This window comes from Triturus cristatus, chromosome 5_1 (assembly GCF_964204655.1).
Source record: "Triturus cristatus chromosome 5_1, aTriCri1.1, whole genome shotgun sequence".
Classification (NCBI taxonomy): Eukaryota; Metazoa; Chordata; class Amphibia; order Caudata; family Salamandridae; genus Triturus; species Triturus cristatus.
Genome location: NC_140587.1, coordinates 418,751,681 through 418,779,648, shown reverse-complemented (window position 1 = coordinate 418,779,648; position 27,968 = coordinate 418,751,681). Strand labels below are relative to the sequence as shown.

At 46.1% G+C, this 27,968-nt stretch overlaps 1 protein-coding gene across 3 annotated transcripts in view; it reads right to left on the bottom strand.

Moving 5' to 3' along the window:
- Positions 1 to 27,968, bottom strand: part of RGS22 (regulator of G protein signaling 22) — a 1,028,745-nt gene that overhangs the window by 530,632 nt on the left and 470,145 nt on the right. For 2 of the 3 annotated variants that reach the window (XM_085605181.1, XM_085605184.1), the window contains 2 exons: positions 22,803 to 22,919; positions 18,607 to 18,708 (listed from right to left, as the gene is read on the bottom strand). In XM_085605181.1, the coding sequence (XP_085461307.1) occupies positions 18,607 to 18,708; positions 22,803 to 22,919 (219 nt within the window). The remainder of the gene's footprint in view (positions 1 to 18,606; positions 18,709 to 22,802; positions 22,920 to 27,968) is intronic. The other variant, XM_085605183.1, reaches the window with a different exon arrangement.

The window sequence follows — 27,968 nt, the reverse complement described above, 5'->3', positions numbered from 1 at the left end:
GATTGGAAGGCAGCGGCTAAGCAGTTTGAGGGGAGTGGGTCGTTGAAGTGGTTGTTTGGGTTTAGGGAGGATAGAATTTTCGAGACAGAATTGTCGTCATAAACTTTGAAGTTGGACCAGTGCGCTAGGTTTTTTTGTGAAATCTGAGGGGGCAACGCGGAGAGATGAGGCAGTTTTGGAGGGGGTTGGGAGTAGGAAGCAGATCTGAGTTCGTTTTTTAGGGCAGTAATTTTGTCAGAGAAGAAAGAGGAAAATTCCTCGCATGTTATTAGAGATTTGGGGGTTTCCTTGGAGGTTTTTGCCAATTTGTTTGATTGGTGTTTGACCATTTCGAAGAGCTTGCGAGGTCAGTTCTGATCTGAAGAATTCTTTTTTTGAATTGAGGATGTTCCTATTATAGGCATTTCTGGTCTGGCGGAGAAGTTTTAAATGGGAGGCTGAGGGGTGCAGTCTCCAGTTTCTTTCTGTCTGCCGGAGGTTTATCCTTTCATTTTGAAGGATCCGTTGAACCAGGGGTTTCAGTTTTTGGATTTGGATTCTTTTTAGCTTTAGTGGAGCAAAATCATCCAGAATGTTTGACATAGTAGTGGTATAGTGATTTGTGAGGTTGTTGACAGTTGTGATATGAGAGGGGAGAGGTCAATCTCGCAGTGTGCAGCCAGTTTCCCCGAGATCAAGGTTCTTAGTGTCTCTAACCCAACGTTTGGGAATCACAGGTTGCGGTGTCCTTGTCTTGTGGGTGCCAGGTAAGTGGAAGGTAATATCATGGTGGTCAGACCAGTCGCATGGGTCTATCGAGATAAGCTTGACTGCAGATTCTTTAGCGATGATCCAATCAAGAGTGGTCGCATTTCGAGTGTGTTGGGAGCGTGCAGGCTTGGGTAAGGGCTAGGCTGGCCAGGAAGTCTTTGATGGCGTTGACCTGAGGGTCCTTGAGGTCATTCCAGTGCAGATTAAAGTCACCAATAAAATCTCTTTGAAATTGGGGGAAACCTTGGCTGTGATGAGGTGATCAGTGAAGGTGTCCTTCATGACTGGGGGGGTGATAAAAGATGTGCAGTTTGCACAGTTGAGTGGCGTTGCTGCATATGGAGAGTGCAAGGTATTCGCAGGGAACTGCCTGAAGTTCAGATACGAGGAGGTTAGAGCGGTAGATGAAGGCAATGCCTCCCCCTTTTTTTTTGATTGCCTGTCCAGCCTTGCGATGTTATAGTTAGGAGGGACTAGGAGGTCTAGGCAGGGAGATGAGGATTCATTGAGCAAAGATTTGGTCAGGATTGGTATGTCAGATTTTTGGCTCAGGGTGAGATCAGTGACATTGGCGGCAAGTTTTACTGCGGAGCGTCAGTTGATTAAGAGGCCGGACAGAGGTGGGTCGGGGTGAGTGTCGTGAGTAGGGGCGGAAATGGGAACTTGCGCTAGGTTGTTATTAATAACTCCTCTGTTATGGAGAGTAGCTGGTCTGTTGGAGTTGATTGCAATCGTATGGATAGCATGTTCGTCACTCAAGTCAAGAGGACTTGGGGTTTCGGGGGCCGATTTGTAGGGGAGGAGGAGGGCTAGAATTTCCTCCCCCAAGAGATGGCAGGGCTGCTTGCGCGGGCGAAGGTGTCTCAGGGATAGTGGTAGCGGGTGATAGAGGGGCTCAGTGAGGGGGGAAGTAAAGTTCTGCAGGAGCTTGAGGTTCGAGAAGGAGAGTTCGTGGAGGTGAAGGATGCCCTTTAGTTCCAGAATGGAGTTATGGATACTCTGAGTTAGTTTGGCTGCTAAGTGGTGCAGAGTTTCAATATCCATACGTGAGGGGAGAGCTTGCGGGAAGGAGGTCAATGGTTTAGGTATGGTTCTGTTGGTACGCTGGTAGCATGGAAGTGGGGCTAGGTCGGCCTGTGTCAAACCCTTGGAAGAGTGGTTTGTGAGTGGCAAGGCACGCTTGGCGGATCGGAAGAGGGATAGTTGGTGCGGGTGTTAGCTACCCTGCTGGTGTCTGGCAAATGAGTCATTACGGAGGTGGGGGATGAGCACTGGTTGGCGGAGGAGGGCAGCGGCAGGATCTCCATGAAGGAAGGTGGACGTTGTGTGGGGGTGGAAGGAGGATTTCTAGCCGAGGTATGGGTGACATTGCCTGGAGAGCCGTTTAGGGCGGGGACTGGTAAGAGTTGGGTTGGTCTGGTCTGCACCCTTGGAGGTGGTGGAGCGGTCAGGGGGAGTGGTTGGGCCTTTGGTGGGACTCAGCGGGGGGCATTTATCCTTACCCATTGGGCTGCGTTGGACAGAGCGAGGGAGGGGGTCGGGTGGCAAAAGTTGGTGTAGGGGGAGCGTGAAAGGATGGGGTTGTGCACATGTTTTTTGAGGAGGGTGAAAAGGTCTGCGAATTTATTGAGGTCTTTGGTTGGAGCTTGGATCAGGACGATGCCGTTTTTGTATAAGGTAACGGTAAGGTCAGCTCGCAAGTTTGAGGAGGGCGCGATCGTGAGCTTAGTGCTGTACAGAATATTCCTGGTTTCGTGTATGTTAAGGAGGTTCGAGAGGGTGTTGCGCCATAGAGATGTTTTTCTGGAGTAGAAGATGATGTCATTAATGACTGTGCCCTTATCAGCACTATAACGTAGGTCAGAGATCAGGGTCTCTTTTCAGAATGAAGTGTTTGATGGTTTTCGCGGCGGTTTTGGAGAGATTAGGAGGATAAACAACGGTGTGGGAGTTCTCCGCTGTGGAGTTCAGGCAAGGCCCTGCCGTACTGGCAGGAGAGGGGAAAACTTTAGGGCACGGGGAGAGCTAAGGAGGTTGCGGGTGTGGCTCATCAGTGAGGATCCCTACTCCGTGGTACAGACCAGGGTAGAGCAGGGCTCTGGTAGAGAGGGATACTGCTCCAGGGCAAAAGTAGGAGGTCCGCAGAGTAGCAGGGCGTAGAGAGTAAAGGGAGCGAGCATAAGATCATGTGGCCAGACAGTATGCGTGTGGATAGGGTGGGCTGGGGAGGACGGCCTCACTCCAGATGGCTCTGTTGGTGGTAATAGAGGGAAAATTACAGTGGATCACTGCTCTGACATGGAGACAAGTCTCCGCATCAGGAGGGTAGCCAAGCACAAAGATCACTCCATTTGGATCCCGAGAGCGAATGCCATGAAGGAGCAGAGTCTGCCAAAGCACTGAGGACAAGTCCAAAGTCCCACTCAAGGTGGGCCGAAGTGAGGTGTTTTAAATGTACTTTACATCAATAGCCAACCACCAGAAGGGACGCAGCCTGGCTCTGGGCTGCCGGGTCTCGGCAGGGACGCACAACATCCGGTGTTTGGCACATCATTTGATCACATCACAAATCGCTCAATGCTTGCTAAAGATGAGTGAGTCAGTGTGCCAACAGCTGGTACCCAAGCGAGCTCGCTGATACCTTCGGGTCAGATGCGCTATAAATTAAAACACCGAGACAAGCATAACGTTTGGTGATGTTAGTTTGAGGTGAGAGGGCGTAGCCTCATGGCCAGAGCTGCCGATGTTATAGTTAGGGGGCCAAGTTGAGGCCTCGTGTGGGCTCAGCACTGAATCTCCCCGTGCCTCCCAAAAATGAACGTGGCCTTGTGTTTTGCCACTGGAATCAGGCAAAAAGCGCTCCAATACCTTCGAGTGAGTTTGCGCTATATTTAATTCTGCACAGGAGGAAAACTGATGGGCGGATGCGGTGTGTTCAGTCGAGTGTGTGAAGCCGAGCTTTAGGTTCTACTCGCAACGCAGTCGGCGCAGCAGGGCTCCGGGACGCCCCACCGACAGGCAGGAAATCGTGGAGGTGGGAGGCCGCGGGGGTGAGGCTGCAGCGGGTCAAGTCAGGTATGCAGCCACGGGGGCGAGGTTGCAGCGGGCCAAGTCGAGCCAGCCCAACAACTCAAGGCCTGGATTGAGGTCAGCAGCGAGGGACCCAGCTGAGACAGGCGCGCCCAGTGCCAGATGTCGAGGCCCCACTCCCTGGTGACCAGCAATCGCTCCGTGGGAATCCGCCCAGAGCCGCCAGGCCACGATCCCCAATGAGCACGCCTGGGCAGGGAGCGGCGGGGGAGGGGAGAGGACTCACCAATGCTGGCAGCCGGGCTCCAGGCAGGTCAAAGGCATAGCGTAGATGAAGATTGAAAGTGGCGCTGGACACAGGGCCCCCCTGCTGATCTGAGGAGACGACAATCTTCCGGAGGTGGAGGGGAAAGACTCCCCATCAAATGCTGGTCGCCGGACTCCAGGCAGGTCCCAGGCAACGCAGATCGTCGGCAGCAGGCAGGGACTCGTCGTCCAACGATGCAGGTCCTCGGTAGAGTCACTGTAAAATGGCGCTGGCGTCCAGGGCCACCCTCTTGCACCAGGTGGCCTCAAGCCTCTGGAGGCTGGCAGGCACAGGTTCGGGGAAGCCAACAGCGGGCGTCAGAAGCAGGGCACTTCGCCAGCGCTGTGGATGTCAGCCTTCAAGCAGCAGGCCGGTATGGGAGCAGGAGGCCAACCGAGCAGCGTAGGCCAGTCCGGGGCAGCAACAGCAGTCGATCCAGCGGGTAAGTCAGAGGTCCAAGATATGCCACAAAGGTATATTTCAGTGCGGGTGAGCAGTCGGTTCCTAGGGTAAGCGGGTGGCAGGCCGATGATTAAAGAATTAAAGTTTAAAGATTAAATCAGCATAACACTTCTTTTAAGAAAATTATAATAATGAGAGGAACCAAAGCATCCTCTGTAATCAGAAGCAACTTCATATCGTACATAATGTTTGAAAGGCTGAGGAAGCAAAGAAAGGTAAAATTAGAGGAGGAATTGCATTGCTTAGAGGCTCAACACAAATCAGATAATTTGCTTCGCACACACAGAGCACCACGCAAAGCATGCAGTAAATTTTAGCAATTGCTGATGTGTGATGCAGCAGAAAAATTGCTGTACATAAAACAAACGTACTACGAAAAGGGCGACAGGGTGGACAGATTGGTAGCCTGCAAGCTCAAGCAGGCATACCCTGGGGAGACATTGCCACCACTTTCTGATGGGGGCATACATTCTTTTAAAACTCCCTTACACAACAAGTTAGTGTTCTAAGATACATGCTCCACATAAATTAGCGAGTCTGCATAGTATTGAGGTTGCAGCACTACTGTTTCATGACTACCACTACAACCATGGATCCCTTGTCACTATGACTGCCACTCAAATACAAAATTACTATTGCAATGTAAAATGTATGTGCCTTTGAATGTTCAGATCGTAACTGTGCTCACAGAATCTGCTACTTTCTTATGCAAGGGATTATTTAGTCAAAAAACCTTAATAAAAATAAGTTTAAAAACAAAACAAAATCATTAAACTCCTAGACTAGATCCCAATCGGGCCAGGAATGAAGCGCATGATACTAGCCAATTACCAAAAGCCAGTAACTACAATAAAAGACAGCGGTGAATACTCTCCCTGGGTGTCAAAAACATGGCACATCAGACAAGACTGTCCCCCATTTCCGCCAATATTGTCTTTAACAATGGAAAACGTCATACAGAGAGTGCAGAATAACCAGGCCATCAAAGGGATCATGGTAGGTATACTGGAATTTAAATTAACATTATATACAGATGACGTCCTCTGCTGTTTAAGCGAGCCAGAGTTCTCTCTTTCTCCATTAAAGGAGGAACTAGCGCACTTCACAGAGGCTTCAGGCTTCTGCATCAATTACACCATATGCTGCTGAATGAGAATAATGGCCAATATCAGAAACACTCAAACAATCCTCATTCATGGCTTCACATCCCCACTCTATAACAAACCCTATATAAAGATCTCTCGCTGTGGAAGGCTGGAGAAATCTTGGCTCTGTCAGATGACCATGGTGAAAATTAACTTCCTGTCAAGGCTCCTTTACATAGCATAAACTCCGTCTCTTAGATGCCTTAATGCAACCACAGATCAAATTCATAAAAGCTTTCTGTGTGGTAAGATCGAGGTACTTGGGTCACCAAGGCATCTTTCTATTAAAGCACTAAAGCACTAATGAAGGTGGCCTTGGCTTTCCCAACATTAGATCCTAGATTTTAGACTGGAATCATAATCCAGAAAATAATGACCGGGTCCAAGTGGAAAAACACTTCTCTAAAATTCTGCTCCACATTATTCATCGGCTCTCAGAGATTCCGCTCTGGAAAGCAATCTAAGCTAAGCATAGTCCTCACGTTATTACACTACTGGCAGTAATTAACCTGTAGGGCGAGCTACATGACTTTTCCATCTCTGCAGACCTCCATACCTCATAATCCTGATTTCCCACCGGGCTGGCCTCACAGACCCACAGTTTATGAGAAAGAAAGAGGGTAGCTCCTCTTGCGTAGGCAACCTCTATTTTGACACTCGGGTAGAGAGGACGACTTCCAACTCATACAATTACTCCTTTAAGCAGGCTCACACACGGTGGTGCACAGGGCACAAAGGGTAAAAAACATCAGTTGAAAGCATATTTGCAGACAAATTAGGATGAACGTGAATAACATGGTTACAGTGGGCATTCACAAACCTAGGACCCAGAACTAAGCACAGCTATGGGGCGCAATGGGAAGGATATCTATGAAATGAGATCCCAGAAGTCAACAGGAAACTAATTTGTCAGAGGGTGACAAAAACTTCTATCTGTGTCCTGGAAATAGAAAACAGATAAGCTACTCACTCCATGGTACCTTTCTCTCACACAACTATGTTCAATATTTGGCAGTGCAGATACTTGCTGGAAAAACTCATATGTGGTGGCCAGGTAGATTTATCTTGGCATACTGGAAATAATTAATCTTGCATATAAGGCGAATACTGGGTATTTTGATCCCTTTACACCTTATGGTATTTTTAGGCGATTGTGACATAAACAGTGCAGACCCACTACCCACTCCAAGAGACAAACTTAATATAAATTTAACAATGGCTGTATGTTTAGGATTAGGATTAGCCCAGGTTTATAAGCAATCAAACACTCTGCTGATGCATGTGCAGTGGGGAAAAGTAGCGACTAGATATACTCTTTAAAGGCTAACAGGAACTGTAAACGACAGACTGGACACATTTGAAACCACTGGCTGACTTTCAAAACCTTCATGAAAAGGAACAGATTAAGGGAAGGCCATCTGCATGCTGGCACCTGAACTGATCCAGAGGGCAGGTCTTAATAGGATGCTTTCTGATCTAGAGAGCTCTGCCGATGATGGCACCCCTTCTTGAATGAATATGCCATTGATCTTGTGTCCCCCGCTTATGCCAATTATTGATAACCGATGTATATGCTATCTCATGGCAGTCCACCATAATGAATCTTTACGGTAAATAATGTAACAATAGTAAACGTTGTAAAAACTGAAAGTAGAATAAACAAGCATTTGCAATGCAATAGGTCTTGCATTTACAGGAGTTTGAGCTATTGGCAATGCAATAGCTTAAACTCTCGCAAATGCGAGATCAATTACATTGCAAATATTTGTTTGTTTACTAGTGATCATGCAGCACTTTCACATCAATGGAGGCCGCGCCCCTTTCTTTAGACAAGCCGCATCTAGAGAAATGGGCCTGGCCGACATTAAAGTTAAACCGCGGCATGGGGCGCTTGGACGAAAAAACCATCTGTATGTCAAGTTGATAAACAGTTGGTTTTTTTGTGCCGGGTTTTCACTTTAAAAAATAAAGAAATATATTATGGATTAGTTACTTACCTGTAATCCTAGTTCTCTTCCAGGGATATCCTCATCAAAGTCATAAGCATTAGAATATTCCCGCCCATGCGCGGGATCCCGGAAACAGTATATTATATGTGCCCCACATATATATATCTCTATACATATATACCTATATGTATAAACAAGCAACTGCAGCCAATAAACACTAGAGCTGAAACATGCTGTAAGGAATTTCCACTATACATAAAAAATAAGCATTATAAACATGAGAAACAACATTATAACTAGTTTAGAAACTGTTTTAATGCTCAGAAAACAGCAGAAATTCTTATAAATCACTGAAAGCATAGGAAGCTCCCAGGCTGCATTGCAAATACCCAGTCTAAAAAGACTGAAAAGCTAACTAATAGCTGCATAGCAATAAACTGACACCGTGCCTTTAAGGCACACCTGACCCCCAACTTCCCATCATGCCTCAGGGGTGACAGTTAGGTCCGTTGTTCTTTGCGGAGACTGAAAAGCCATGGCACAAAGAAATAACAACCTCTGAAAAAGATAGCACACCTTTGCCCGGGGAGGCGGGAGGGTTGCTTATGACTTTGAAGAGAACTAGGATTACAGGTAAGTAACTAATCCTTCTCTTCCAGGGGATCCTCATCAATAGTCATAAGCATTAGAATAGAATAGCGAGCCTCACCTCATCTCCCTGCGGCCAAAGGAAAAAAACTGAGAATGAACAGTATGCTTAGATAAACCAAGCTACCCAAATAGGTTCCTCAAGGAGGCTTGGCCTACTTGAGCATCCGCTCTGGAATCGGATTCTAGGCAGTAGTGCCTGGTAAAGGTATGAACCGATTTCCAGGTGGCCGCCTTGCAAATCTCTGCCATTGGAACGTCATTCAAGAAAGCTACTGTGGCCGCTTTCCCCCTAGTAGAATGAGCCTTAGGGGCCAAAGGTAAGGGCCTTTTCGCCAGCTGGTAAGCTAAGGTAATGCAGGAAACAATCCATCTGGAAATGGATCTCTTAGCGGCTGGGAAGCCTGTTCTCATGGCGTCATAGTTGACAAATAGTTGATCTGTCTTCCTAATGCCTTTGGTACTTTCTAGGTAGAATTTAAGTATCCTCTTGAGGTCTAAGGAATGAAGCGACCGCTCAGCCGGGGTCGCTGGGTTCGGGAAGAAAGATGGAAGAGAAATGGACTGATTAATATGAAAATCAGACACTACCTTAGGTAGAAAAGATGGATGCGCCCTTAAGACCACTTTGTGCTGGTGAAAAACCGTGTAAGGCTCTTTGGTACACAGCGCTTGGATCTCGCTTACTCTGCGTGCCAATGTAATGGCTACCAGAAAAGCGGCCTTCCAAGACAAATGCTGCAAGGAAGCTCTGTGGATTGGCTCAAAAGGTGGACCCATCAATTTGGACAATACTAAGTTCAACTGCCACGGAGGAGAAGGGTTTCGAACAGGGAGGTAAACTTTCTTCAACCCCTGTAAGAAGTCCTTGACCACCTGCATCTGGAAAAAGGAGGGTTGATTGGGAGACCTCCTGTACGCTGTAATGGCAGACAAATGGACCCTGATTGATGCATACTTTAAGCCTGATCTTGCTAAGTGCAGAAGGTAAGGGAGAATGACATCCTCCTGCCCCTTCGTAGGATCAAGGTGGTTCTCTCTACACCAAATGAAAAACCTCTTCCACTTAAACGCATAAGACGCTCTTGTGGAGGGTCGCTTCGCTTCTTTCAGAATATGCATGCAATCAGGAGGCAGACCTAAATGTCCGTATTGCAGGACCTCAGGAGCCATGCTGTTAAGTTCAGTGAGGGAAGGTTGGGATGAAGAATCCTCCCGCCCATCTTGGACAGCAGGTCCGGCCTGCAAGGCAGTCGCCTGTGAGGTCGCACCGACAGATGGAGAAGGTCCGGGTACCACCACTGGCGTGGCCAGTCCGGGGCTATGAGGATCATCTTCATGTTGGATCTGAGCAGCTTGGATACCACCTTCGGAATCAGAGGCAGGGGCGGAAAGGCGTAGGCAAATGTCCCTGACCAGTCCATCAAAAGAGCATTCCCCCTGGTCCCTGGACGGTGGAATCTGGACGCGAAGGCGTGGCATTTTGAATTTTCGTCGTCTGCAAACAGATCTATTTCTGGACGACCCCAACAATGGAACAGGTCCGCCACCACCTCGTCGTGTAGCACCCAGTCTGGCTGATCTTCGAAGTGCCTGCTGAGTGCGTCTGCTTTGAGATTTAACTCCCCCGGAAGGTGCACTGCCACTACCGAGAGGTTCCGGGCGAGCAGCCAGTGCCAGATCGCCTGTGACTCCAGGGAAAGAGGACGTGACCGAGTCCCGCCCTGTTTGTTCAAGTAGAACATGGTCGTGGTGTTGTCGGTCTGCACCAGGACTGAATCGGCCTTGATTGCAGGGAAGAACGCCTTTAGAGCAAGGAGTTCCAGCATATTTATGTGGTAGCCCTGCTCTCTTGTAGACCACCGACCCTGTATCTGGAGGCACCCCATGTGTGCCCCCCAACCTTGCAGAGACGCGTCTGTCATCACCGATTGCACTGGAAGTGGCTGGTGAAAAGGGACTCCCACCATCAGATTGTCCTGACGAGTCCACCATGCAAGGGAGGATTTTGCCGCCTGGGAGAGAGAGATTTGATCTCCCCAGCGGCCTGTGGACTGATTCCATTGGTCCTCTAGAGCTTGTTGCAAAGGTCGCATTCTCAGTCTGGCGTTGGGAATGAGAAAAATGCAGGACGCCATGGATCCCAGCAGTGATGCTACCTGCCGGGCTGACGGCCTCTGCATCTGCTGCATAAGCCAGCATTTCCGCTTCATTGAAGACAGTCTCTCCTACGAAGGATACGCTTTTCCCACGCTTGTGTCCAGAACGGAGCCAAGGTAGTGGATGGTCTGAGTGGGCTGCTGCACGGACTTTGCCATGTTGACGTGAAGGCCGAGATTGTGCAACTGTCGCAGACAGGTCTGGAAGTCTTTCCTCACCTGTTGCTGGGATGGAGCTTTCAGCAACCAGTCGTCTAAGTAAGGGTAGACGAATAGACCCTGCCTGTGTAGGCAAGCCGCCACCACTGCCATACATTTGGTGAAGACTCGCGGAGCCGACTTGAGCCCGAATGGAAGGACCTTGTACTGATGATGCTTGCTTCCGACCACAAACCGCAGGTATTTGCGGTGATGTCTTGCAATGGAAATGTGGAAGTACGCATCTTGGAGGTCCACCGAACACATCCAATTCCCTACTTGCAGATGTGGACATATTTGATGAAGCGCCAACATACGAAACTTCTCCTTGACGATGACTTTGTTTAGGAGATGAAGGTCCAGAATCGGCCGAAACTTGTGCTCCTGATCTTTTTTGGGCACAAGGAAGTCCCGGGAGTACACTCCTCTTCCGATTTGCGAAGGAGGAACTTTTTCTATGTCCTGTTTTTGAAGAAGGGCCCTCACCTCCTTTCGGAGCAGCTTTAAGTGGGGAGGACGGGACTTTTTTGGCGGTATGTCTTTTGGACGCGCTCGAAAACGTAGCACATATCCATTTCGCAGTATATTCAGCACCCAGCGATCGTTTGTGATGCTGCCCCACTCTGACAGATGTTGTGAAGCACTTCCCCCCACTGGAGTGGGCAACGGTCGTAGAGGAAGCCACAGCTCATGACGATCCTCCTCTTGTGGTAGTGGAGGACTGTTGCTAGTGTCCACCTCTCCCCCTGTTGGACTTTCCGCCTCTAAACTGCGATTTTCCTTGGGTCTTATTCTGAGACCACTGAGGGGTTTGAACCCTCTGTTGAGGCCCCTTGCGTTGGTTGGGTCTATAACGGCGCTTGATTTTTTTTTCTTCTCCAACCCAACAGCTTTGAGGGTGTCCAGTTCAGTTTTCATGCGCCCCATCTCCTCATCCGTGTGAGTGCCGAAGAGGGAGGAGCCAGAGAACGAGAGGTTTAAAATCCTTTGCTGCGCATCCGGCTTGAGCCCTGTCAGCCTCAACCAGGATGACCTTCTGGCGCATACGCCGTGTGCGTAAGAATGGGCTGATAGCACCGCACCATCCGCCGCAGTGCTAATTGACTGATTAGCCACCAGGGACCGTTCAGTGACTATTTCTTCGAAGTCCTTTTGGTCCTCCTTTGGGAGCTTGGATTTGAACCGCTCCATAGAGTCCCAGAGAGCCCTATCGTATCGGCCCAACAGCGCCGCCGCGCTGGAGACCTTGAGGGAAGCCGCTGTGGACGAGCAGGCCCTGCGCCCCAGGAGTCCTGGGTTCTGCTCTCCTTATCCGGCGGGACGGAAGAGGACGCCGATACAGCATGAGCCTTTCTTGCTGCCGCCACTATTACTGAGTCCGCAGGAGGGTCCATTTTGACAAAGACCGGATCAGAGGTGTAGGAAGGTGGATACCTGACTATGGTTACCCCCAACTTTTTGCCTAGTGTCTAGCTGGTTTTTCGACTTAGTTGGCCTGAGATCCTGCCATTCAGGGTCTCAGGCTGTCTGCTCTCTCTTTAAAATGGACTCCATGTACCCTAGGTACATACACAATTGGTAAGGATCACCTTATTGGACCCTGTACAGTGTACCCTAGGTACCCAGGGCATAGGTGTACCCTAGGCCTCCCAGGGGCTGCAGCATGTATTATGCCACCCCTGGTCTGGCCTCCCAATCAGACAACTGGCTGATCACTCAGCTGGGGCAAGGTCGTGTAATCACCCCTTGCTTAGGTGTAGTATTCCTATACCTACCTTATATATAGACACATGTGTACCTATCAGCCACTCCTATGACAGGCCTTAACAATCCTGGAGGCAGAGTGCTTGGTAACATGTGAGATGGTGCTCTAGCATGAGCTGAGCCTGTCTGCAGCTTTCGGAACCATGTCCTTATAGCTGTTCTATGATATAGCCTACCATATACTCTTAAAGTGCCTTATAATCTTAAACGGTTATGGTAACTATGGTTTGGCTTTATCAAAACATGTTGTGTAAGGTGTCTAACACTTTGGAATAATACCCCCATACCATTTCTGGTGATGAGGCTATTATTCCTCCCTTCTAGAGGGAGAGACATGTTAAAATCCTACTTTGCTGTTTAACTCTAACCAAAGCCTCAGCATCACAAAATGGATGCTGCTGCCACAGACACGAGTCTGACCTCCTGCTGCTGGGAGTGATCCCGGCAAGGGGGGGCTTGGACAATAGAATTCCTGCTTGGGGAGGTGCTAGCACCTCCCCAGACAGACTTTAGTGTATTGGGGCAGGGAGGGCTGAAAGGAATGAGACATGCCTGGGGCACACAAGGTGTCCCATGCATAGTCCAGTTCAAACCGGTGCTGGGGCACTCCAGCCCCAGTCCTGGCGCGAAACTGGACAAAGGGAAGGGGGTGTAACCACCCCCCTCCCAGGTCCCATCCATAAGGCGTGACCTAGCAGGCAACCCAGCCCCCCAGATTAGTACAAGTGTGGTAGCTGGGCCCCAGGAGATTAGATTATCCTGAACCTGCAACTTGAACAGAAACTCTGGACCTTCGACATTCGACTAAAGAAGAAGACTGAAGAATCTCCCTTGTGGCCAAGGAGTGGTCACCCTGTGCAAACAGGCACCATCAAGAGACTTACCCTTTGCTTTGCTGAAGTTCTACGAGGGACCGACTGCAGAGCCCGACCAGAGCCTTGACTTCCAGACTTCTCCGACCCTGATCCACATCCACAGCCGAGCTGAGATCCGTGGAGGCGACGAGAGACGTGGGACCGGCTACCTGGGAAAAGTGGCGAGTATCTTCCAGCGCAGCTTCTGAGACACCCTCGAAGTTGTGCACCGGGGATTGAGAAGCCCCAACCCCAAGCACCATCTGCACCGAAGATCAGCCCCCCACACTCCACGAGTCCTGCGTGGGGCCCTTCTGCATTTTCCTGCTTGCCGCGTCTGTCTGGTCACTGGCCCGTTGGCTAGTAACCTTTGCGACGACACACCTTTAAATTTCCACTGCTGGTTTGGCTCCTCTAGACTGGCTTCTGCTCCTCTGCAAAAGAGAAGCACCCCAGACCTTCCTGGTCTGCACCAGAAGCAAGTCCTCCATTCTTCGTGGGTTCCGCTTGCCAAGGCTTGGTGAGTCCTACTTTGACGCCGCCGACAGCAAGAGCCTTCGTGGGACAGCTCGCCTCCTGGTCCTGGTTGTCCTCGACGTCTCCTGGTACCCGTGGCTGCTGCGACAAGCTTCACCTCTTCACCTGCAATCTCCCGACATCGCCTGGTTCCTTCCTGGTTCCACGTGGTCACTGGCTAGTGACCCAGACTCTGTCCCTTCTGCTTGCAGGTATCCTTCCTTCTTGATCCCAGCCTTGGGATCCACCGGACACTCTTCACTGACTGCCTGTCAGCATCTTTCCTTCAGGCATCCACAGGAGTCGACGACGAAACCCGACGCAAGTTCACACCTATGCACCCGCAGCCCGTGGGCTAGGTAACTTGGGTACTCCGGTGCTCAGTAGGGTATTGACTATCCTAGTGTCTAGTTTTCAAGTCTCGACTTCCTAGCTACTCCAGAAGTGTCCTAAATCTTATTATTTCTAAACTGTACTGTTTTCCTCGATTATACGCATTACGCGTGTTTCCACTCTGCACCTGAATCCCGTGGGCCTCCCACTTCCTAACCTTGGGTAGTATAGTGTAGCCCCAGCGATTCCCTAGGCCTAGGCCTATCCTATTTCTGTGACAGTGGTCCTTATACCACTTACTTAGTATATGGTTTGCGTGGCCCCTAGGGCCTAACTGTATTACTTACCTGTGTGACTTAATGCATGCTTGAATAAGACTGTGTTGTACTTACCTCGAATCTCATAAAGAGTGCTGAGGGTTTGACTAGAATAAATACACTTTATTTGATATATATATCTGTTGTGGTGTCCTTTCATTTGGTATTCAAGGGATTACAAATGGTATAACAGCTGGCTTCACATGTATGTATGTATGTATGTATAGCATATTTATAGAGCGCTCCAATCACCCAACGGGCATACAGAGTTTAGCCTAAGACTGCTCTTGTCCATGCTACCACTAGGATAGCTGGTCTATAAGGTTGACTTTACAACCAATCACCATAAGGGTTGTTTGGACTGATATAAGGTGTACACTAGAACTAGTGACATCATACATCAGGCCAACTTCTCACAAGAGGCAGCCGGCTTATATTTTTTGAGGATACGAGCCGGAACCGCTTTTACGGTCGCTGGGGTTAGGAAGGTGTCCATGACGGGTTCCATGATCCCTGGGACCAAAGGCAGCAGTGGACGAGACGCAGTCTTCTGGTGAAGCGTTTCGAAAATCACCAACGTGGTGACTTGCGGGACTGACATCTCAATCCCCAGCTTCTGCGCACTCCTCTGCAGCACCTCATGGTAGGTGTTGATGTCGTCTATGGGCGAGACCCTGGACACTGGGCTGCCCGATAGCGTGGGGGAGTAGTCCCTTATTGAGGACCTGGTGGATGAAGAAGATGACGTTGATGGTGACCTATCCCGGCGACGATCACGAGCCCGTGATCCGGCTGAATGCCCCTCCCGCATGGGGGAGCGCGATCTACGTCGCCGCCTCTCGACGGAGGGGTGACACTCCTCGACGCCGATCGTCGCCTGGTTGACGACGGCGGAGGTTCCCTGCTCCTCGACGCCGATCGTCGCCGAGTTGACGACGGCGAAGGTTCTCTACTCCTCGACGCCGATCGTCGCTGGGTTGACGACGGCGGAGGCTCTCTGCTCCTCGATGCCGATCGTCGCCGGGATGACGACGGCGGAGGTTCTCTGCTCCTCGACGCCGATCATCGCCGGGTTGACGACGGCGGAGGGGTGTTGTCTCTCGACGCCGATCGTCGCCGGGTTGACGACGGCGGAGAAGCTATGGTTCTCGACGCCGATCGCCGCCGAGTTGACGACGGCGGTCTAGACTTCGACGTCGACGACGTACCTGCTCTCGACGGTAAGCCCGCTGTCGAAGGTCTCTTCTTGGAAACATAACCTACTGGAAGATCTTTTCTCAGCGCCGGTCCTCTTGGAGCCCTTCCTCACCGGAGATCGTCCTCTCGATGGTTGTGCCAGGCCATAAAGGCAAATTCGCTCCCTGTCCTTCAAAGTTCTCTTGGACAGGCTCTGGCAGTGAGGACATGTCTTAGAATCATGATCCTTCGGTAGACACAGGATACAGACCCTATGAGAGTCAGTCTTGGCCTTCTTCTTGCCACAAGAAGGGCAAGGATCGAAAAGAGATGGCATTTTAAGGTTGAAAAAATGCCCAAAACTGCCTAAAAAAGACAGCCTCTTACTTCTGTAGATGTAAAACGTTGAAGTAAGGGAAAAAACTGTTGTAAAACAGACAATATTTTCTGACAAACTCAGAAAAGAGTGGAGCTCTGTTGCCAGGATCCTTCCAGAAGGAGCCGGAAAGAACAACTGACCTAACTGTCACGCCTGAGGCATGATGGGAAGTTGGGGGTCAGGTGTGCCTTAAAGGCACGGTGTCAGTTTATTGCTATGCAGCTATTAGTTAGCTTTTCAGTCTTTTTAGACTGGGTATTTGCAATGCAGCCTGGGAGCTTCCTATGCTTTCAGTGATTTATAAGAATTTCTGCTGTTTTCTGAGCATTAAAACAGTTTCTAAACAAGTTATAATGTTGTTTCTCATGTTTATAATGCTTATTTTTTATGTATAGTGGAAATTCCTTACAGCATGTTTCAGCTCTAGTGTTTATTGGCTGCAGTTGCTTGTTTATACATATAGGTATATATGTATAGAGATATATATATGTGGGGCACATATAATATACTGTTTCCGGGATCCCACGCATGGGCGGGAATATTCTAATGCTTATGACTATTGATGATGATCCCCTGGAAGAGAACTTTATTTACAAGATTGCATGTGACAAGTTTACAGCAATGTTTCATCCCATCTGTCGTCATAAATCTCAAATCTGAGCTATCTGCATATGAACACAATAATTCTCAATTTTACATTTGTGTGGTATATGTTTTTCAGTTACTTTAATTTAGTTGCTCAGAGAACTAGTAACAATATTTGGGAAGCAGTTCGACTCGGATTTTGCATGCCATCATTTTGTACCTAATATACTGAACAGTAACAAGACTACAGCGTCTAATATCTAAGAGATGGTGAAGAAAAAATGAAAGAAGGATACAGTGAATAACAAAGAGGTGAAGGGCAGCGGTCGGTCCCGGCGGCTTCCTATACAGACAAACAGGAAACAGGAAATATTCTAGGCTTGGGCTTCAGTCACTCATAGCAGAAACCTTATATAATGGCATGCCCGTTACCGCGTTTTCACTTTAATAGTGGATGCGCACCTTTTCTTTAGATGCGGCTTGTCTAAAGAAAGGGGCACGGCCTCCATGAATGTGAAAGTGCTGCATGGACTCTAGCAAACAAACAAATAAATAAGTGCGGCCACTGTACTTAAAGCAGACCACGCTGCTAAAATAAAGAAAGAAAGAAACGCGGCTGCTCTAATTAAAGCGGACCGCAATCAGTACATAAAATAAAAGCGGGCGTCGTTCTGTGATGTAGTGGGTGGAATAGGGGCAAATCATTAAACAAAATAGTGCTCACAGCCAAGATAAAGCAGACCGTGTAACTAGACAAGTAAAATGTCCAGTCGTTAAGGGAGGTAACAAAGTCAAACAAAGCGGTACCAAGGAGTGACTAACATGCCTAATAACGACTTGGAAGAAAGCCTTTACGAAGGACAATGACACAAGCCAATTAAAAATATGGGCGGAGAGTGGGTGGGGCTTCAAAGCCACACTTCAATACTGCATGCCTCGCAGCAGCGCATGCGCTGCCCAGGCTCGACCTAAAGACTAGAATCCCAACTGCTTCCTATAGATGATCACACATACAGGAAAAATAAAGTAAATGCAAGGCAATAAATTAGGACGCTGATTCGGGTAAGTATAACTTTGCAGATAATTTGTGTTATTTCAAACACTGTTGAAACATAAGGATATAATAGGGCACTTGCAAGCTAAGTGTTCTTGTATAAAATATGAATACATTTTGTAAAAGGGACAGTAAAAGATTAGTCACAGAAATTTAAAATGTTGGCATATGCAAATGAATACAGTCCAATGCCAGAATCCACCAGGCTGTTAACATTATATCTTGCAAAAGGTACTGCAAAACTACTGCAGACACAATAATTGTCAGTATGATTTGATAATGGTCTGCCCCACATGTTTTGCATCTGGGACAACAAGGAGCATCACATGACTACATGAGGGAACAGAAGGGTATATATAGGCTGCTAGTCGTCTGGTGCCCAAAAGTGGCATGTTAGGATTTTGAGCTATGGACGAGACTTTATGCCATCGCTGCCCATGAGGGTCAGAATTCGATTGTTACATAATACAATGAGCTTCAGCTAAATATGTTACTTATACATGAAAACTATTTAGCCTTTTTGTTTAAATTTAAAATGCTGAAACAGGACATTTTGCTGGACTTTCAGAATCACGCTTCTTTACCATTTTGTGCTGGAAATGTTGGCTTTATTAATGCTGCATACTCGAGCCTCGAAGGCCAGTGGGGGCTGAAGTAGTATTGATTTAACTGCAGAGGGTGCTATAATATTACTACTATTTCCTTCCTTGGTGCAAGGAAGTAAGCTACCATCCAAGGCCAAAGGCGGTGGAGGAGATTAGACGATGAACGGAGAGATAATGCGGGCCTTGAATAAAGCCAACTGTGTAACAAAGATGCATGAATGGGTGAACGAGCCACTAATAATTAAGTAATGTGATGCCATGGCAACTACATTGTTGATGTCATTAGCTGCAACTTGAGCTCTCTTTTGTCTATGGACTGCACGGTATGTTAACCTAATTGAACACCGATGAGTAAGCTCCTTATTTACAACTTACTTGGGCTTGACGCTTTAGCTTGAAAGGTTGAAGTGTCTCATGATAGAACAGGTGATGGTAGGCCTGGAGATCGAACCAAAAGTACGCACTGTTCTTCCATAGCTACAAGATGAAGTTAGATACTGTCACTTTTACATTACAAATATAGACCACTATTGCATACAGTTGTAGTTAGCAAGGATAATACATATGTCATCTTAATCTAAAAATAATAAAGGAATTACTCCACCATCTGACATGAAATACTGGACATTTTGTGCACATCTTGTTCGTTATATAGTAAGGCCAGTAGGGTTAAAGCTGCTGGTTATGAAAAACACTATTTTGTCAGATAAGTTTGTCGTAACAAGAGACTTTGGTGGTATTGTTCACATATTGGGCCTGATATACTATTCCCATTCGCAGACCAGAATTTGCACACCGACTAGTGTGTGAATGGAAATGCAATTTTGAATGCAAACTATGTTCTAAAAGGCCACATTCGCCAGGGGCTGCCAAACAACCTGCCTAATAAATATTAATTAGGCAGATCACGTTTACAAATTCATGTGATTGGCTGAAAATGCAGCGATGGAGGCCTTGCAAGGGACAGCAGAACTATATTCCTGCCATGTGCATTCTCAAACAACAAACATAATTTTAAAAGAAGACTGCGTCCATTAAGAGGATTGGTGTAACTTTTTTTGGGTTTTTTTTATATTTCCCATTTGGGAAGATGCTTGAGTGGACAGTGGTCCTAGACGAATGCCAACTTCGCCAAAGGTTGATATCACAATTCCCAAAAGTGAAGGTGTTCCACTGGAACAGTTACCCCTTTGCGAATCAGATACCACCCCCTTCTGAAGTGTCGGTATCTGATCAACGGTTTGTAACTTTTGTCACCAACCACTGACACAGTCTTCTCCTAATTGTGGATAGGAGTTGGAATGCCCCTTTCATGACCCCGTTTTATGAGCAGGAAAGAGTTTTCCGACTCGTAAAGAGCATTTGCAAATAATAACAAAACAAGACTTTACAGCATGTTCGGCAATAATGTAAAAATAAGGGCTACGACACTGCTATTCACTCATTTTGTAGGAGTGCTGCAAGATGGATGCGCCAGCCCACAAAGAGAGGTGGGCTTTTTTTTTTTTACCAATCCAAGCTGGTAAATAAAAAGTTGTGCAAAATGCAATTTTTTAATACTGCTCTAAAGCGGTTTTTTTCTTTACATACCAAACAAACGGGAAAGTGGGTTGAGGTTAGAGCAGGTGGGGGTATAGGCAACATGGAGGAAGGCGGAGCAGGAGAAAAGGATACAGGTAAGGGGAGATAAGGACAAGGAAGAGACACCAATGGGAAGCGTGCACACAACGGATAGCCAGGGATGGGGAAGCACCTTAAAAACAGAGAGCTAACAAGGAAGCACATGGACAACGGAGGGAGGGCGGGCGGAGATGGGGAAGCACACTAGTAATACAGGATGGGCAAGCGGGCTGGGGTAGCAAACTGACAGTAGAGGGTGGGCTGCGAATGGAAAGTAAACGGACAAGGGATGGGGGTAGTGGAGCAAGAATGGCAAAAGAAGGGGGGTCGATAGGTAGGAAATAAGAATAACGAATAAGGGAGGGAAGGCAAGGGGACAAACACTAGGAAGAAAGAACACAAAGTACATGAAGGAGACAGCAAGAAAACATATGGAAATCTCACAGGGTGTTTAACCAAAAAGAATACAATAGCACTTGAAAAGAAAGCAATGGAAAGAAACAAGTATTGGGTTCATGATCCGCGGGAGGGCCAAACACCAGAAAGAAGGAAAGCCCACAGAAGCTGGCAAAAAAAAAGCAAGCACATTAAAATGACAATTAAACCAACCAATGGTAAGCAATACGCAGGCTTTTAACCCACTGTGAGCTACAATATGTGTCCCACAACTGACAGCGCATATGCACAGGTGAGACTTAAAAAGGTATTTTGCTGTCACAAACCCTGTGATTTTGGGAAGTTTCTGATTTTTGCAAATTAAGTTTGAAATATTTCCAGTTTGAAGGTCCAATTCAGCCGTGCATAGTTTTTTGGTGTGCAGGACAAGATCATTTTAATTTTAACTTACAGAACATGGAAAACATAAGCAGAATTTCTGTCAACAATTTACCTTTTGCAACTGAAATTATTGCATAAAATGCTTTTTTCCTCAGACTCAGAACTGTTCCTTTAGATTTAAGTTTGGATGAGGTGAGAAACTGAATTTAAAAATGCATCAAAAAATTGTAACAAAATTTCAAAATCTTTACGCAGGTTTGTGAAGTTGCAACTAGAAAGAACTTTAAGAAGGTGTTAATAACAAAACCAAAAAGAAAGCTTAAAGGCATACATAATTTTAGCCAGTCATGTAAGGAACGAACCCTATACCTAAAGTATAACACAGTAGAGTATATTCACAGTTGTACACCAGAATTCAGAATGCAGATCTGTGTTGTAAAAAATGTAATGAAAGGAAAGGTGTTGAAAAGATCAGTATGTGTGCCAGAGCCTACTTTGGACTTCCACCTCCTGCTGTTTGTAAAGGGTATGCCAACCGTGTCGTGATATCCCAAATACAGAACTCAGTTTTAAAGCAAAAAAGCCTGGCAAAATCCTACATTGATTTATTGACTTCGGACTCCATTGAGTAGGGCCTGAGAGGAGGGAGGGGCAGTGGAAGGAGGGAGGGGTGGTGGGCAGGGCAGGCACGGGCGGTGGGAGGAGGGAGGGGCAGTGGACAGGGCAGGCGCAAAGTGGGAAGCGTGAGGGAAGACAGGTGGGACAGTGGCTGATCGCTGCCACAGACGACATTGGAACACTCCTTGAATGGGGAGATACGGCAGCCCTGATCCTTCTCGACCCCTCAGCAGCGTTCAACACCGTCTACCACTGCACCCTTATCAAGAGGCTTCTTCACATCAGAATCCAATGAGATGTCTTTAAATTGATCGCCTCCTTCCTCACCGGAAGAACCCAGAGAAACTGCCTACCACCTGTCACCTCGGAACCCAAGAAGATCGTCTGCAGCGTCCCTCAAAGCTCGTCCCTCAGCCCTACATTTTTCTACACCTACATGATCCCCTTGGCCACATCGTCAGAACCCCTAGACTGAACATTATATCCTACACAGGCAACACCCAGCTCATCTTCTAGCTATATCAGAAGACCCCTCCACCACCAGGCCAACTTCCATAGGTGCCTGATGAGCGTCACCGACTGGATGAAAAGCACCTGCCTAAAACGTAACACAGACAAAACAGAAGTTCTGATCTTCGGGAACACCACCTCCCTGTGGAACAACTCCTGGTGGCCTTCCGAACGAGGACCCTCATCCACTCAGAGAGACCATGCCTGCACCCTGAAAATTATCCAGGACAGCAAGCTCACCATGAAAAGCAAGATTAATGCAGTCTCATCCACATGCTTCCTCACTCTTCGCATGCTTCGTAAGATCTTCAATTGGCATCCCGTCAATAGCAGATGAACAGTCACTCAAAACCTAGTCACCAGCTGGCTGGACTATGGCAATACACTCTATGTAGGAATCATCATGCACCTCCTGGAGACTGCAGACCATACAGAACTCAGACTCATCCTCGACCTCCCCAAACAGACCCACATTACCACCCACCTCAAAAAGCTCACTGGGCTCCCCATTCAGAAGAGATGTCAATTCAAGATGCTGGTCCACACCTACAAAGCCATTCACAATCAAGAACCAGCATTCATCAACCACCGCATGAACTTCCAACAACCCTCCATACACCTGTACTCCGCCACCTTCTCCATTGCACACCCCCAAGCCTCCACCAAAGCAACAGTGGAGGACAATCCTGGAACAACCTCCCTCTTCACCTCCTGACCTCATCCTCGCTTCTAGATTCAGGAAAGGACTGGCTGTTCAACTGAACTCACCCGAAGTGGTAAGGTTCTCAGCGCCTGGATACCCTCGCGGGTGATTAACAGCCCTTCATAAATCCTGTTTGATTGATTGATAACAGGTTGCCTAAACATAGTGGCCATGTGCTTGTAATAATATTAAAATAAAAATATTGCACGTAATTTTTAATAGAACACTATCGGTGCTGCCTAGCAAAGGAGGTGGACTTAGAACAAGTATTGAATTTTTTTTTTATCTTGCATCAATAGCCCAAGCAAGAAGTATTACAACTACTACAAATGTTCTTGCTTACCTCATTCCCAGACTTCTCGCAGAAATGTGTGAAGTGGAATCCTGCTCGACTGTCCAAGTGCAGTGTCTGCAGCATGTTCTCCAGTTCGGACTTCCATGGAACCAATGTGCACTGGCACTAGAACGAACAGTAAGACTATGTAAAACAATGCACTTATGACAGCACACATGCATATATATAATATTTAATTATTGCATGATTATATATATTCACAAGGACAACCCATTCTATGCCCATTGGGACCAGGGTCCATTGAAGTTATATGAACAATAAGGTCCACCTCGAGACTCATCTCTGAAAAAGTGACCCTCTCCAGCACCTGTCTGGGAAAGCCAACATTCAATGTGATATTTAAAAATTCGAAGTGGTATGTATCTACTTTGGTAGCGTTTTACACAAAAATAATATTCAATAAAGACATAAGTTAACAACAACACAAATTGCTCAAAGGGTTTCAGAAATTACTTTTAGTAATGTTATTACATTTATATGCAGATACTGCGACAACACTAAACATAAGTGAGGGGTGACTCACTGCACCAGTGTGTGAATAAATATAATTTCCCCAGACAGGTGCAGGAGGGTCGTCACTTTTTCAGAAAAGAGGCCCATGGTGGACTTTGTTGTTCATTTAATAATTAACAAATAGATGTCATAAAGTCTGCTGGAGGCCGGTTACAAAGAAAATTACTTCTTTTTAATTTCTACGTCCCAGCACACATGCTAGAAGTGGTCTTTTTCACAAGGAGCCCCCTCATAACGTAATTTGATCCGGCACCCAAAAGGACACAATACTTTCTCAGATTTATTATGCCAAACATCAAATATCGCGGGGCTGGAGGTGATTTCATCTAAGACATGTTACCAAGTCAGTAAAAAACTGGGATTTAGTGGATAATCCATGTTATCACAATATATTGTAAGTGCAGCAGTCAAAGCATCTACAGGGCTTGTGTATACTTGGGCATATGGTGACCAAGAAATTCTGGAAATAATATGCTCATTATTACATTTTATTTTCGAATATCTGCATATTTAATAATGCAATGTTATTCAGTTCACCCTTCGAGAAGCAAGCGTCGCCAGGCCCATCGGCTAAATGCTATTACTTTTCAGAGACACATGGAGAAACTGAGGCAGCGCGAGTCCTTGCCATAGCGTTGAGCCCCCTGAATATCCACCGGTATCTATGACAGTCAGCGCTCTTTGGAAACTCCCAATTCAAACTGCAGTGCTGGACGTCTGGACGGCACAGCACACCCTTTCAGAGCTTATTCTTACATCTCTGTCTGGGTTTTTCCCCATCTGGGAATCACCTAGCTTGGAGGTACCCCATTGCGTCTTTCCGTGCAAGTATAGACAATGTAATTTTATTAGATTATTTTTTTTACGTATGCTTTTCTGTATGTTCTCTGTATTTACTAGGCCTGGGCAGCAAATTCCGTTCCGCTCGCGTAATTTGCGTAATTTCGCGTTCCGCGGAGAACGCGAAATTGCTCAAAAGTCTGCTTTCCGCGATTTCGCGAAATTTTTGCTTGTTCGCGTTCTCAAAATGCATGTTCGCGAGATATTTCTCCTCGAGCACGCAAACAGCAATTGCGAACAGGAAAAAAGCATCGCAAACAAGCAATTCCGCGTGTTCGTGGAATTTCTGCGTGTTCGCGGAGATTTTTTACCGTTTCGCGGAGATTTGCGTAACGCAATTACGCAAATTCCGCCCACCCCTAGCATTTACTCACAATGGCTTGCGCTCAGTCGGAACCCCTAATATAGATTGCAATGTTTATAGGGATGGTTCAATGAACCCTCCTATAGATCATTTTTAAGTTTCTGTTTAAAGAAATGTTTCCATCCAGAAATTATTCAGCTTGGATTTACCCTATTGTGCTTCCTATTGCAAGCCAATGCATTGTGATTTTAATCGGCCTTAACTCCTGTAAATCGTTGTGAACTATGCACTTTCCTCATCATGTTTTTTATCTATCCTGAGATGTGCTACTCGGGCCGAAATAAAGTTGTTGATGATGCTTTTTCCATCAGCATCCCCGGAGGAAAGAGAGGGTTCGACCTACAGTTTGACGACAAGGCTCTTCAGTAATGGAAGTGGACAATATAAATAAAACATGCAGTTGTTTATACAGCCTCAGTCCCAGTGCGTCTGGGGGTGTTTGCAGGTGGCGGGCACCAGCACTTATTTTTGTGGACTGTGACTTATTTTTCATCATAAGGCTTTCATCCAGAACAATAGAAAGAAAAGGAGAAAGGGAACGTGAAGGGTAAACTGGGACAAAGGAAGAAAGAAAAGGCTGGAAAAGAACCTGCATAAAGTGCGATAAAGAGTCTGGAAGTGCACAGTGGTGCAAGAAAAGCGGCCTGAGGTATAACTTCGACATTTAGCAGCATCAGCGAAGGGCTCCTCTGAAAAAGTGAGTCGCTGCAGCTACTTTTTCTTTTACTAATTAAGCCCTGCTCAGCACTGAAGTTCTGTCATCTAAGGGCAGTGATCTATGATAGTCATACTTTGGAGACACAACAATACACTCCGACCTCAATTAGAAGGTCACATTTAATTCTGATGGAGCTCGTGATAGCAGTTAAGGCCACATCAGAATTGCTAAATCTTAGCTCTTAAACTTAAAAACCCTCTACTGGGAAATAGATTATGGCAGTTGATAGCAAAGCTGGTGTAGAGGTAGGTGAACCAACAAAACTTTTGGAAACCATGAGAGTTCTTTATGCTAAACTCAAATATGAGGCTGTGGTTTGTAAGATCAACTCTATCAAAGAATACTGGGGTCAGGTAAATAGGCAGCCCTTGAACACTCATTCACAATAGAAGGGGCAATTGAGGGTTTTAAAGGGCTTTCTGGGGGTAAAACCACGGACTCTGACTCAATTCCATCTACATTTCATAAAACCTTTCTTGAAGAACTAGCCCTGCCCTTTCTGAAGTTGATTAACTGATTTCTCCGGAACAGAAGGGTTCCCCTCCTTTGGAAGGAGATTAACATAGTAAATATTCATACAAATCAAAGATCCTGAAAGATGCAGCTCTTTTCATCCAATTTCACTGATTAACTCAAGTGCCAAAACACATTCTAGAATTTTGGCTAATTATATTGCCAAGATTATTCATTCAATTCTATCCGCCACTCAGCTCACATTCATCCCTGCTAGAAACTCCCACCTCATGTGGATATGGCTGCAACCTTTTTTAGATACAGCCACAGAGAATATAATATGTTAATGGATGCTGAGAAAGCATTCAATAGGGTCTGCCGACCTTTCTCTGGTTCACAATGACTAGAATGGATTTTGGCTCTAATTGTATCAACTAAATACAAGTTGTGTATAAAGAATCACAAGTACATTTTGACAGGAGGAGGATATGTTTCAACCAATTTAGCATAAACTGTAGGACTTGGCAAGGGTGTTCCCCATCTCCCTTACATGTAGTACAATATCTAAAGACTTTTACTTTTTCCAACTAAAAAAACACAAAAACAATTTTGGCATGTGTTTTTAATGGATGACAAAGAAAACTTGCCCAATACACAGACGATGCTGCTATCTTTACAGCTGATTCATCTATGGTCAGGCTAGCAATAAAAGCAATTTAGATCTTTTGGTCTACTCTCAGATATCTATTGAAATCAAATAAGATGCGCATATTGTATAATAAGAAACCTTACAAAAGGATAGCAGGTACGTGAAGTTAGCTGTATATCTGGTGGCAAAAGTAGTTTTGTTTGTTAAAATAATTGTCAAAATTAATAATAACAAATTTTAAATTAGTATGTTTTTGCAACTGTATTGCATGCAACTAAAATTTATCACTATACCTACATTTAAGAAACACACACTTTTAAGGGACATCATTCTACTCTGGGTTTTTAGGAACTCTTGAATGCTACTCTTGTGTAAGTCTTCAATTTATTGCTTAGAACAATTATTTACCGTTCAACTTTTTGTTCCGTTAGAAAGCTTCAGGAAAAGTACAATATCTCAAAAGCTGCTTTTTTTAATAAATATTCAAATTTAGGGATCAACTGCTTAAATTTAGAGCTGAGGATTTAATCTTGGACTCCATTCCTCTACTTGAAAGTATGACTGGGCCATGGAAAGCTGGAATGATTAGAACACTTTATAAATTATTCCTTGAAAAAACTGAAGACAACTTGCTACATACAGCAAATCAATTAACTATAAATTGGGATGAGTCAACATTGTTGCCTGATCTGGAAGACAGTATATGGAGAGGGCAGCATTTAGTAAATACAACAAACTTTAAATTATAACATTCTAAAACCATACATTATTTACATTACTCCCCAAATTTTTGAGTGACAAAATATGTCAGTGATGGCCCTTTACATAGGAGTTTAAAACCACTCAATTTTCTTTCAAAACACAACACTGTTTTCAGGATGGTGTTTCTCTTCGCCAGGGGCCTCATAAATGCTCCAACTAGTCAGCTCTTGGCACCCTCATTCCTGCCCTTGAGATCAATTAAGGTCGCCTTCAGTGAGGCCCGCCACACAGTTTGAACACCTCTGCTCTAAATATATCTGCCACCAATTAGAGCTAGATTATTGGGATATACTGATGCAATACCATTTGAGTATGAATTGGTGTTATTTGTGGCCACTGTTATCGCTCCATTCTGCATAGCAAAATCTTGTCTTGATAAGAAGTCACTAGTGATTTGTTTATGTTGGAATGCTTTTATTGATGACAGTAACTTCCAACTCATTCGGAATTACTTATTACTGCCGGTATCGGTAGCTCTGAGGGGTCAGGATTAAGGGGCCACATACTGGGGCACTTAATACAAGACCCTGTACAGTTAGAATCTTTGCATAAACCAGTAAGTGAATCCATTACCTGTCAAAACAGGGATTGTACAGATGAATGCAATTCAAATCATTAAAATAAATGGTATACATAGTGCTGCAGAGAAATATGGAATCCTTTGAATGCCTTTAATCTTCATTGTGACCCCCTTGTAACCATTCCAGATAATTCTATTTTGGATGATAATTCTGAACGGAAGAGACAAGTCTAGGAAAAGCTGAAGTGACTACAAACTATATGAATATATTATGATGTGGGCAATAAGCAAAATTTACTTTTCTCAAGGCCATTGTGCAAGTAGTAAAAGCTTGT